Here is a 13,305-nt window from a genome sequence, read left to right as displayed (position 1 = left end):
GCCATGGCTCACAGGCCTAGCCACTCCAGGGCATGTGGGATCTTCCCAGACCGGGGCACGAACCCGTGTCCCCTGCATCGGCAGGCGGACTCTCAACCACTGTGCCACCAGGGAAGCTCTGTAAATAAAGTTTTATTTAAGCACAGCCACACTCATTCATTTGTGTGGCACAAAAACAGCTGTGGCTGTTTTTGTGCCACAGTGCAGAGTTGAGTAGTTGTGACACAGATTATATGCCTGCAAACTCTAAAATATTTGCTTTCTGGCCCTTTAGAGAAAAAAAATAGCCAATCCCTGTTCTGGAGGCATCAAATTTTTTAGCAATATAGTTCAACCTGATGGTTTTGTGGTTTAATGAATGAATACTTAGGTGATGCGAGCTGCCCAAGATCCTTAAGCTATTTGTTCATTTATTCATTCATTCAACACACATTTATTGAATATCTAACACAATGAAGGAAATCCTTTTATCCTTCAACTTACAGTTGAGAAATATAATTACAAAATCTAAGAAGTCAGTCTAACATTTTCTCTCCTCTCCCTCTCCCCCTCTTACCCCTGAGGTCCCCCATACACCTCGCCCATTACTTCCTCTTCTTTTCTCCATACCCCTCCCCCTACAGCTAGTTTATAAGAAGTTGGGAAGAAAACCAAGTTTAAATAACATTTATTTCAGACTTTTAAACTTTTAAAGTAAGTTAAATGTAATTTTAAATTATAAGTTTCTCTTTAAAAATGTATCAAGAGCTTAATTTTAAATGTTTTAGGTTTATAATGATCAGATGATAACAATATTCATGCATGACTGTTTGATACTGTTAAGCATTACATGCAACATGGATGGATAATTGTAAACTTAGTTCTGTTTCCAAAGCCTCAGGAATGCAGAATATATAATTGACTCCAAAATCCCTGATGGGTTGACAATTTATAAATTGCTCTTTAATCTCTGTTTATTATTAGGTAATTCTTCAAGTGTTATAAACACTGAACATAACTTGTATTATGAAAGCTAACTATTCTAAAAAAGGATGCAATCATATTTAATAACCACTAAAGAGTTATTTAATAGGATTATTTTTAGTAAAATTGAATTTTTACCTTAAAGGAAAAATGCAATTGTAATGGAATAGGTTTTGATTTTATTAGCCTTCGATGCTTGAATCTTAGTCTCATTTATGTGGAGGTAGTTCTGTCTGCAGATTGATGGTTTTAGTGCTGATAAAATTTTTGTAAATAATAATTGAATGTTTACACAGAGCAAGATATTGTGCCTATGCAATTGTCTATCGAGGATTAATATTTTTATTAATTAGTGGACAGATAGTTCTGTTCTAGATAAGAGCATACATTATTATGCTTGGATGCCACAGATGACTTTTAGGTTCTTCCAGAATTTCTTCTTTTTTTAGGTAAAATAAAATGACTCTCTTACGTTTGTTAGTGTAAGGTAGATAGCTAGTGGGAAGCAGCCGCATGGCACAGGGATATCGGCTCAGTGTTCTGTGACCGCCTGGAGGGGTGGGATAGGGAGGGTGGGAGGGAGGGAGACGCAAGAGGGAAGAGATATGGGAACATATGTATATGTATAACTGATTCACTTTGTTATAAAGCAGAAATAAACACACCATTGTAAAGCAATTATACCCCAATAAAGATGTTAAAAAATAAAATAAAATAAAATAAAATAAAAAAATAAATAAAATGACTCTCCAGTGTTTTAACTTACATGCCTTTTCAAATGGACTGGCAGATTGTCATTTTCAGAATACTGCATTTGTATGGTATCTGAACAGTAGTCATGTCTGTTATTTTCAGTAATATATGTTTTATTTCTGTGTGTGTCTTTGGAGGGATGGTGTTATAAATAAATTCAGTGGCTAGATTTATTGAAGAAATAAACACAAGCTTCTCAATTAAGATTTTTTAAAATCCAATTAATAACTGCAGCATTTTCATTTCATTCCATAAAAATCACAGAATTTTAGAGTTGAAAGGGACCTTAGAGAGCATCTAGGCCAGCCCTCTAATTTTCAAATCAAGTTTCAAAGAATTAATCATCTTGTTTTCCATTGTTGCCCTCCTCCATTTAAGTTTTTGTTGTTGTTGTTTTTGCTATAAACCCCTTCAGAGTTTTAAAAAGTAGAGTTAATCCCTAACTTACAAATATATTGTGTTTCAGAAGTGTTTGTAAGTCTGTTGTTTAGAAGTCAGAACATTTTTTTCCATAGAAACAATATTTAATTAGTGGTGGGACTAGCCCTCAAAAGGAATTAACACATTATGTGCCTGTTGTTTTTGTTTTTGCTTTTGCAATGAAAGATGTTTTAAATAATCAATGCTGATTTTCTCTGGGGAACAGGAAGGAGATGGCATTGTAGAGGAGCATGTCAGGGGCTTTCTTTTTATCTGTTATTTCTTAGGTGGGGTAGCGAATACATATTGTGTTCATTATATTGTTTCCTGAACTTTTTATATGCTTGATATAGTTCATAATTTTACAATGCTATCTTAGTAATAGAAGTTCAGTTTGAATGTGAACATTTAAAAATTATTTACCTTGAATCCTGATGCATAAGGGAAACATGGTTTGATTAGAGAAGGATAAAGAGATAGCTAGAAATTTTGAAGGGGTTTTATGGGTACTTTCAAGGGCTTAGATTTTTTGATAAATTACCTTTTTTTGACCAATATCATTTTAGAAAGTATGTTTTTGCTGTTAAGTGTGTCACCAGCATTTATCTTTTACCTATTGACCATATATAGGCAACGTTTCAAGAGAGAATAAAGCAGGTGGATAGTCATTGTGAGATAACTGGGTAAATTTTGAAAGGCAAAGAAGATTAAATTGCATATGCATGTGCAGACATATGCGAGATCTTGCTTGAAATATAGTTACTTGAACTGGGGGCTTATGAAAAATAGGAAAATGAGGGAGTAAAGCTTGTATGAGGTCTGAGTAGGGTGAAAGGCAGTGAGGGAAACAATTGAGTTAAGCACCAGAAAGGTATCATTGACAGTAGAAGGCTTATAGAGGTTTGAGGGTACATGGCATGTTGTAGGAGGTTGGATTTGGCAAGACAGTGTGCAAATAGCTATTAGTATTTTTGAAATTTTTATAATTGAGGGAATGCCTTATGTATTTACAAGTATACGTAAACAGAAACCGCTACCATTCATTACATTCTAGAAAACAACTGAGTTAATTTTCTCAGTAATTTGGTTAGCTTTTTTGTGTGTATGCAGGTTGTTTTTTGGTTGATTTAATTTTTGCTCTTTTGCAGTATACAACATTGACTTTTATATAATGACATTAATTCATCTGTACAACTCATGTATAGCTTAGCAAAAACCTAAGTACTACCTGCCTTTTGAGAGATTCTTGACCTAAGAAGCAAATTTTTCTTCACTAAATTGATGGTGCATTTTAGAAGGATGTGTGTCCATTCTACAGATGTCTATTTTTTATTCTGCTTTCTTTCAACTCCACTTCTGGAATATTATCAAGACAAAAAATTCGCCCAAGAATCCATCACCTGGTTACAAACCTTGGCAAAAGTGATCTTGTGACCAGTGTCTAAATTTAGCATTCACATTAAGACTAAAGAGGGAGCACACACAAGGTAGAACATAATAAAATACAGTAAAGAGAGGAGTGTTTGAAAAGAGCATAGAAGCCATTTAAGAAAGCAGTGGGGTTAAAAACTTCATAGGAGGCCTTCAGAAACAAAGAAACCTAGAGAGAAAGAGGGCAGAAAGAAAGTACAATTTGACACTTTTAATGGGTAATATAATTTACTTTATATCTGGACCACACATTTAATTTTTACCTTTTTAGGTATGTATTAGAAACATAACCATCTTTCTAATATTGGCTATGGTTTTACTTTTATGTATGTTTATGGACAATAAATCTATGAACATTAACTGTCCACTCTGAAACTTCTTCCCTCTTTTTTCTTCTCTTCTGCAGATCTCAGAGTCATTAAGACATACCACATGGCAGAGACTAGGAAAAGGCAATTCAAGACAGTTATTAGACGCTGCAAGGGTAAGATGAAGCAGACACTTCTACATATAACTAGGAGAAAGGTGTAAGCCCTTGGAGCATTTTCCAGTTTATACTACATATTTTATATTTTCCAAATAATTTCCCTTTTTGTTTTTTTTCTAAGTACTGGCAAGATGAATAAGAAGATATGTTTTTGCTACTGGAAATGGAGAAAGAAATCTTGATATTTTTCTACTCCTGAAGAAATCTGTCTGAATCTCTTGAGATCAGTGCCAACTAGAGTAATGTTTTTAGAAAGCTTTTATAAATGTAATGGCAGCTTGTTTACGCTTAAATTTATCCTGGTAATTTGTATGTGATATATGGAATGCTGTACATTTTTCAAGTGATTAAAGTTTCTTTACCTTAGAAGATGTTCAAATATCAGAATATCAAGGGACTGTAAGCTTATTAGAGCCTGTGGGGTAAAGTCATGTGAGTTTACATGTTGATGAGGGTTATTTTTCATTGCTAATGTAAGTGAAAGACGCCTTTAAAAATTCTCAGTGCTTTAAAATGAGACAAATAAATCTCCAAGATAGAAAGGCTAGAAAATTAGAAGACAGTCTAAGTCGAGTACTTCCTTTATTTTTTCTTTTTGATTAACAATTATTTGCCATTAAGGTACAAAGCATTGTTCTAATTTATGCAGAAGCTGTAGAAATGAATTAGATTTTCCATTATTTAATTAAAGTTTTAAGTTAAGGTGCTCCATCTTCTCATTGTTTATAACACCACTGTATATTTATATTTTAATCTTTTACTGTTTTGAAGACCTCATTATCTTGTGTGTTATTTACTAGACCCCTTGATGTAACATTGCTCAGTCTTTTAGAGGGAAAAAATGTCACAAAGTGACATTGTCACACTAAATATTACCTTTCGATGTTTTCCCTTTCAACATGCTTTAAGATTGTTGATCCAAAAATCAGTAACCCATTTATGGCAATTATGTTTTTCGGTCTCAACTGGTGAGAACAAGAAGGCACTTATGCTTTCTGTAATTCCATTTTCATAGCTTGGTCCAGAGCTGATAACTCTTAGGATTCGGTATTGATACACGTTTGTGTTTGTAAAAAACTATGCCCTTGTTCATTAATTATGGATTATTATGGCTACTGAAGAAGCATTATTATGTCCATGTAGTTAAGTAATTTTTTGAGGAAACACTTTAAAATTAGTAAGCCTAAATTTTAAGCCTAATCTTTGCTATCTTTTCAACTATTATATTTTCTCAAATGATTTACTTTTTATATTTTTCTAACCTGAGCAGTAATCTAGGGCCTTTAAAAAATTATAATAGGCAAGATATTTGCATATTTTCAAGACTCGTTGGGAAATTTATAGATAGCTTTGTTTTATAAGCTAATTCAACAAGCCCATGTACAATACACTGTGGTATGGGCCATGGGAGATACAAGGATAAAAGAGACTGTCCCTAATCTTAAGAATTTACCGTATAGTAGTAAAGACAAAACATGTATGCAGATTACTCTAGCATAAGATAGACTGTGAAGAAGTAAATTGTACTTTGTTTCTAAATATATATATTTGTAAGCCAGAATAATAAGAAAAAGAATCAGTTATGTAAGATCAACTATATTAAATTGTAAAGCAAAAATGTTATACACATGGAAAGCAAGTGGGATAGAATTAATTAACTGTATTATATACTTGCCAATGATAGAGTTACGGGCTACACAGTACCTTAGTAGCAAATGACGGTAAGAAAGCTGGTATAAGTCAAATAGAAGTATATTACAAGTTAAATCTTTTAAACATTAATTTCAAAAACTATTTAGAGAAAGTAACTTCTGTATGAGTAATTTGTTACATCTCAATATTCTTTGTATAAATGTATCTGTAAGTTTATTATGAAGGTGTTTTACTTAGCTATTCTAGGCTCAAAGGTACGCCTCTGAATTTGTTGGGGCGGGGACATTCATTAGATCAGATTTTTAAAGATCTGAAATTCTTGAATAGCTAATGGATGGCTTGGTATCATCTTCAACTAGGTTCTTCAGGTATGGCCACTGATAGAAAAGAGGACATGTTGGCATGGTCACGCAGGAGGAGGACTCCACACAGACCCGAAAGAAGGGGTAAGAGACAATAACAAGTACCTGGAAATTCTTATATCTGATTGGAAGATAGATATATTAAAGATTGTTATATTACAGAATATTTTGATTGACTCATGTAACTGCAGGTTTTCTAATACAAAACCATATGAATTGACCATGGTTATATAGATGAGATTTTCTCAAGCTTAAGACAAAAAATATCGTGATTGACTAAAAAAGAAGAAAAGTTAGTTACCAACCTAAATATTTTAGTTCTTTATTTTAAATAGCATTGGTTGTGGTTATTTGTTATATAATCTAGCATTATATATAGATAAATTACATTTAGCTCTTACAAGTAATGTGTATGTGTTAAGGTTAATGTTTTCCCTTCTATACTCTTGGTTTAAAAAGATTCTAGAATGTCCCCTAGCTTCATGGTAAATCCTCCATTTACCTGATCCATTTATTTAATTATCCATATTCTTTATCATTATCATTATACAGACAAGCTAAACAGTAGGGCCACTGAAATCAAAAGATTTAATTGCACTACACTTTTTCTAAGTGAGTGAAACTGTCATTGGAATACTGTTATACAATTCTCCATCTGGTCCTCTTTCTCTAAGCTTGCCTTTATTATCTTCCTCTAACTTCACGCAACCAGTATATGCATGGTATCTCTAAGTAGAAATGATATTTTCAGGTTTATTGGCAAGTGAACAAATTTTATGTAAAAGTGCTCTCTAAATTGTAGAGAGATAAATAAATTTTATTTTATTGGTGCGAGGTGATTGGTAAGAAAACCTTTCCAGTGCTTTTCTCCCTGTTTCTTTAATCCCCCATGTAGCTTCTTTCACAGAACTCAAAACACATGACATTCATGTTTCTATCCCATTTTTACATATTAACATTTGTCCTGGTTGTCTTTAGAAACAACAAAGTATTATAAAATAGAATTTTAAAAAATTAATACAAATACTGAAATTTGTTTATCCATATATTATGGATATGGCATGATATATCGTTAGCATGATATTTGTCAGCTTTCAGGATTGTCACGAAGGCCTCTTAAGGATAGTTTATAAGTAATGCTCTAAACAGACCAAAAATATGTTGACTAATACAGGAAAAGCAGTCTTAGACTCAAGCAATATAAACTTCAAGTTAGATTCTTTATTCTCCAGTAAAATAAAAACAAAGCAAAAATCATTGTAAATCTTTATATTTGATCTGTTCTTTATCGTTTGTTCCCTGCCATCTTTGTGTTACTTTAGCCTCATTAGCTAAAAAGAATCATAGGATAATAGAGCATGAAGGCTACACCAGAAAAGAGGCAATATGGAGTTGAAGTTAAAAGCCTGAGCTCTGGGGCCAGACTGCCTAGATTTGAATCTTGCCTCCATCATTTCCTACTGGAATGACCATGAGCAAGATACTTAATCTCTGTATGTATCAGTTTCTTCATCTTTAAAATGGGGCTGATAATCATAGCAAAGGGGATTTGAATGAGTTAACTCCTCACACCATGCAAAGCTCTTGAATAGTGCCTGTCACACAGTAGGCAGTAAATATTAGCTGCTGTTACTGTAATGTGAGATTGTTAAGTCCTATACTCTGCTGTTGTCCATTCATTTTAAAAGTATGTATTATTGAATACCTGCGTTGTGCATAACTCTATGTTAAGTAAATGGAGATACAGTAATGAGCAAGACACAGTCCCTGCTGTTGAGAAACTTAACAGTTTAGATGGCAGAATATCTAAACTACCATGTAGAAGTTTTATCACTCTGACAAGTTATAGATTTTACCTTATAACCAACTGAAACTTTTACCACTTCACTTTCTATGCATTTCTACTTGTATGTTCTTAAGCATTAATAATGCTACTCAGAAGGTATTTAAATCATTTGTTTATCCAATGTGGCTATAGTAAAGGGGTTGTGAAAAAAGAGTGGCAGTTTCAATATTTGGAAGCTCCTGTTGTTAAAATAGATGAATTAAAGTCTTACTTGTTTTATAATAGAATCTTCAGATTTTTAAAGGATTTTGGAATTTTGCTCCTGCATTTAAACTTTATTATGTGCCTCTTTGGGAGAAGCATCTGTTAGTAAATTTAGGTAATCCTGTGCTCATAATAAAAACACGAATAATGCAGAGCTTAACATAAGGACTGCTTCCTGGACTTTGCTTGACATGTTCTTTTTTTAATGTTAGAAACATATCCTTATTGATTAGATATTGCCAGAAGCTAGTAGTATTGAAAGAGAGATTAGCATTTACTAGAGCAATCAGAGGCTTTGATATAAATATTCATATAATCAAAGAAGTGAAACAGCAACTTAGAGTATTAAAAAATGGAGGATTGGAGAGAAAATGGAATAATAAGCCTCCAGGTTTGTTAAAATGAGTGGACACACAGACCAGTGGACAAGAATACCTGTATGACATGGAGAGGCCATTTTTCAGCTCTGATTACATCCATCATCAAGCAGCCTTATGATCTTTATTCGATTTCTCAAATTGACTTCCCTTTGAGATAGAGAATTTACTGAGTGGCCAATGCAAATATCAGTCAACTTGGTAGTTTTTTAAATTATAAATTATTAAATTGACTGTTGGGTTCAAATCCATCTCATATATAGAATAAGCCATTTTTTTCCTAGGGCCTTTTCACTGCCAGATAAGCTCTTCATTGCAGTTTCAGACCAACAGAGCTTAGAAAACAAACTTCGAGGTATAGAGAAAGCAACAATAATTGCAAAGCTTTTCCTGACAATTAATATATCTTTCCTCTCCCACCCATAAACTCATATGCTTATATCCCCAATAATGTGGGAAAAGATTTTCACTTACTTTCTAGATTTTTCCATTAGATATCTACTCAGATTTCTTATCTTTTGACCTAGCTTTTATCAAGCCACTGTTATCCCTAACAGTATTGAAGTAGTAGTTAAAATTATTCCTTTAATTGCAGTTAGTTATCTTTAGCTTGGATTGAAGAGACAGTTCTTTGGATGGCTTGCGTATCCTTGAAATTGTGGGCATTTCCAAAGTCTCTGCTAAATTAGTTCTTTAGAGAGAAAACATTCAGCCTATAGCCCACATTTATACAAAACAAATAGCATCCAAAATTTTTTGGTATATTTATTTTCTTCCTCTCCATAAGTTTTGCCCCCAAGTAGTTTCCTTCTAAACCAATCCCTTGATTCTGTGAGTTAGAACATTTCTTGCTAGTGAAATTTAGAATGTCTCTAAAACCAGAATTCTTATATAAATTCACCTTTCAAGAAAAGGTGATTCTGCTACCTTTATCAAAAATCTTTTTTTTTCTTACTCTTCCATTTTCCTATCGAAGCCCAGTGGGCTCCACTCCCTTGAAATGAGTGGACTTTTGGTAGAAAAAATTGTTCTTGCTTCAGTGCTAAACAGCCTTTTCTGGTGAGAAATATGAAATCACTGACTTGAGAAGCAAAATGCATTCAGTTTATCAATATACAGTTATCTGTAATATCTGAGAATTCTACCAGGTGAGCTGCTCCAGGTGTGTTTTAATTTTTTACTTGTCCTTTTTGTGCCCTGTCCACATGGTTATTAGCTATAGGTATTCACTTAGAGTACTTATGACTATGAGCAACTGCATCTTTCCCTCAGGTCATGCTGTTAAATTGAGCAGTGCTGCATATAAGCAGTACAGTTTGTGGCTTTCCAGTTATACACTATTGGGTCAGGTACTTCCAGTGTTACTTTCATGTTTGTTTTTGGCCTACTGTGCTGTTTCAGCTCCCTGTGTACAAGTAGATATTCCTTTCATTATTTTTTCTTACCTGCCCAGCCTCATAAAGCTTATTAAGCTATATATTAATACCAAATAAATAAATATTTAAAAATCCGTGAAAAGTTGTGATGGCTTAATAAATTGAGCATTTAGGTGTTCCTCCTGGAACTTGTCCTCATGTGCTTAAGAATAGTTAATTCATTAATTGAATAAATATTTATTGAGGATTGTTTCTAGTATCAAGCAAGTTTCTTCTCTGGTACCTGCTGTTTTCTTTTTGTCCAGCTTGTTTTCACTTACTTTCATCTCTTCTTTGATAGCTCTCTGATGTCTCCAAACCTTTTCTTCCAAACTCATTTCTAGGGGGAAAAAATTCAGTACAATTTTGTTATCATTCAAAGATCTTAGTGAGCCAATTTGAATTCCTTCTTTTGTTACTCTTGTGTTTTTATTCTGAATCTAATTGCTTTCCTTTATTATGGCTAGCTAATTCCAGTAAATAGTTGAGACCTTTCTAAAAACTTTTATTCCTCATACTAACGTAGTAGTAGTTTTACAGTGTAATGGGGCTTAAAATATCAGTTTCATGTTTTGAACTTGAGGCTATCTAGCTACAGCAGGAAGGCCACATTGTATATGATAGCAGAGGAGGAAAGTAGATTGACTCCTACTTTTACAGGCTTTTTAATATTTCTATAGTGTTCATTTTAGCGAACTTTTGTTATCATGATGTAATCACAGTTATGTTTTAAAAACAACTTCTAAATTCTGTGTACTGTGAAAATTATAAAAGTTAAAGAATTTCATAAAATTTCATATTTTCTGTTTATGTGTAAGCAAGGCTTAAAGAAAAACTACTATGATATCAACCGTTGATTACTTCAGGGATTTTGACCCTTGAGAAAGAACTTTCTTTCTTAAATCATTGGGTTTTTTCCCCCTATACTATAATATAATTACTCCTTAGATAGTGTGTTTTCAAATAATTCAATTTCTTGTCATCCTCCTTGATCATTTCCTACATTTCTCACCTTTTCTTTAAGAATGTGATCTTAAAATGGTGTATATGCTATTTGTATTGCTCAGCCTGAAATGGAAAGATGAGTTGATGTGAAGATGATATCTGATTCAGCCTTAAGCTGCGACTGGTCTCTTTTCAGCTTTAGATAAGTCTTTTGTCTTTCAGGATTACCATTGGGTGTCCAGTATGAATTAACTGTGATGATTTTGAAAGGGGGTATATTATCTTTCAGGATCTGTATTGAGGCCTTCAATTTTATTTTACTCTTGTGCAGCAGGAATAAATAAGTTGGTTTAAAATACTTTAAAAATGTGCCTCAGCCTCTGAAATGCCTCTTGATTTGGCCTGCTCTTTAAAAAAGACGTTATTTTTCAAACTTTGTCGTTTATCCAAACTATAACTGAAAGACATGTACTTTACAGCCTAATGGACTCATAATGCATGATTACACAACTTTAGAACCCATTTTGTTAAATGAGGTGGTGACATTTTATGCTCTATAAAGCCAACTAGAATAATTTTTTTGCTCTTAGCCATAACTTCTCTGTGTCCTTATTGAAGAAATTTTGGGGTGTGTTGTAGAACGTTTTTGACAAGAGAGAGCGTTTCTAAAGATATGTGGAAACAGGGCCTTTTTGCTATTATTCCCTCAAGAAAAATAAGACAGACGAAACTTGTGAAATGGGGAAGTAGTTGAAATGTCGCAGTTTGTGTTATAACACATCAAATTATATTTGTTTAGTATTAGTTCAATTGGAAAAGTGAATATTAAAATTACAGCTTTATTCCCTTTTTAAAAATACCCTACCAGTTATGAGAGCTCATATGTGTGAGTGTATGTGTGTATAAAATAAAGCATTAAGAGCTATACTTTCAGCATTTCATGTTTTTGCAATCCAGTGTATTTAAAGCAGCTCAAGAAGGTAGTCCTGTTTTCAGTACAATATGAACAGTTTTATTTCTGTTACTGTTTACTCAATAAACTGAATAAAAGAGACTAGAAAATAGTTTGCTGAGTCTTGGATGAAATAACTATAATATAAAGCTACCCTGTATAATATAATGTGTTGTCCTGGATTTCTTATATGTTGACAGTTTCCCCCCATTCTTTGCTGTGCAAATCTACTTGAAATTGTCTAACTTTCCCCCCAAAATGAATTAAATTTTCTTCTTATTATATGTGAACTACAGAAAACAAGAAAGCAAAAAGAATATAAAAATCATCAATGATTCCATCTATTCACAGCTACTGATGTTAACACTTTGGGGGTATTGCTTTCCAGATCCATTTGTACGCATGTGTAAACTCATGCACACATAACATTTTTTTCCACAAAAAATGTTTTGTACTCTGCTTTTTTCACTTAATGTGTTTCTGTGTTACTGCATGTATTTCTGAATGGCTATATTTTGCTGTATGCATTCACTGTAACTTGTTTACATGATTCTCCACTGTTGATCATTTAGCCTAAACCCAATTTTTCCCCTATTAAAACAGCATGGGAATGAACATCCTTATGGCTAAATTTTTCATCCCTTTATTCAATAAATATTCATTATTCGTTGAGTACCTTTACTGCGTGTCAGCCATTGTGTTTAGTATTGGGTTACAACAGTGAGCACAAAACACAAAGTTACTACTCATGTGCAATTTAAATTCTAGCAGGAGAGCAGTTGTTAATCAGATAATCACATTGTTGAATATGTAGTTTATAACTGAAATGGATTCTCTGAAAGAAAAGGAATACTGTTCTGTGAGAGAATATAGCCAAGGATCCTGACTGGGGTTAGGGAAGACCTCATTGAGGAGGTGCTGCCTGAGCTGGCAGTTAACTAATTGGAAGAAGTTGAGGGCAGGTTGGTGTTTCAGAGAGAGAGATTATTCCAGACAAAGTGAAAGGTATTGTGCAAAGGCCTTGTGGCAGGAGGGATTATAGTCTATTTGAGGAGCTGAAAGAAAGGTAGTGTGGCATGAACACTGAAAGCAGTAGTATAAGACATGACTAGAGAGGAAGCTAGAGGCCAGGGCAAGCAGAGCCTCATAAGCCATGGTATGGACTTTGATCTTTATCCTAGGAGTGATAGGATGCCATTGAAGGGTTTTTCTGTTTGTTTGTTTACTTCAATTTATATTTTTTATTAATTAAAATTTTATTAATTTTTTTAAAAGGTAACACATTCACATGGTTCAAAATTCAAAAGGAACAAAAGGATACAGAATTAAAAAAAAAATCTTCCCCCTACCCTGTTCCCCGTCCCAGAGGCAAACATTATTACCAATTTCTTTGGTATCTTTCCAGAGATGATCTTTGAATATAAAAACAAATATTTAGGAGTGCCCATCTCTTAACAATTTCACCAAAACAAAGTATTATCTTTGCTAATCTGATCG

General features: G+C 33.4%; 1 protein-coding gene across 5 annotated transcripts in view; it reads left to right on the top strand.

The window, feature by feature from the left end:
* The window catches only part of ABCB7 (ATP binding cassette subfamily B member 7), a 139,640-nt gene that overhangs the window by 43,597 nt on the left and 82,738 nt on the right, over nucleotides 1-13,305 (top strand). For 4 of the 5 annotated variants that reach the window (XM_027095654.1, XM_027095656.1, XM_027095655.1 and 1 more), the window contains exons 2-3: nucleotides 3,974-4,051; nucleotides 6,067-6,153. In XM_027095654.1, coding sequence (XP_026951455.1) covers nucleotides 3,974-4,051; nucleotides 6,067-6,153 — 165 coding nt within the window. The remainder of the gene's footprint in view (nucleotides 1-3,973; nucleotides 4,052-6,066; nucleotides 6,154-13,305) is intronic. The other variant, XM_027095653.1, reaches the window with a different exon arrangement.

This window comes from Aethalodelphis obliquidens, unplaced genomic scaffold (genome assembly GCF_003676395.1).
Source record: "Aethalodelphis obliquidens isolate GAN/ISIS:26980383/991018 unplaced genomic scaffold, ASM367639v1 scaffold92, whole genome shotgun sequence".
Lineage (NCBI taxonomy): Eukaryota > Metazoa > Chordata > Mammalia > Artiodactyla > Delphinidae > Aethalodelphis > Aethalodelphis obliquidens.
Note: the sequence above shows the minus strand (reverse complement) of the source record. Positions and strands in the feature narration are given on the sequence as shown.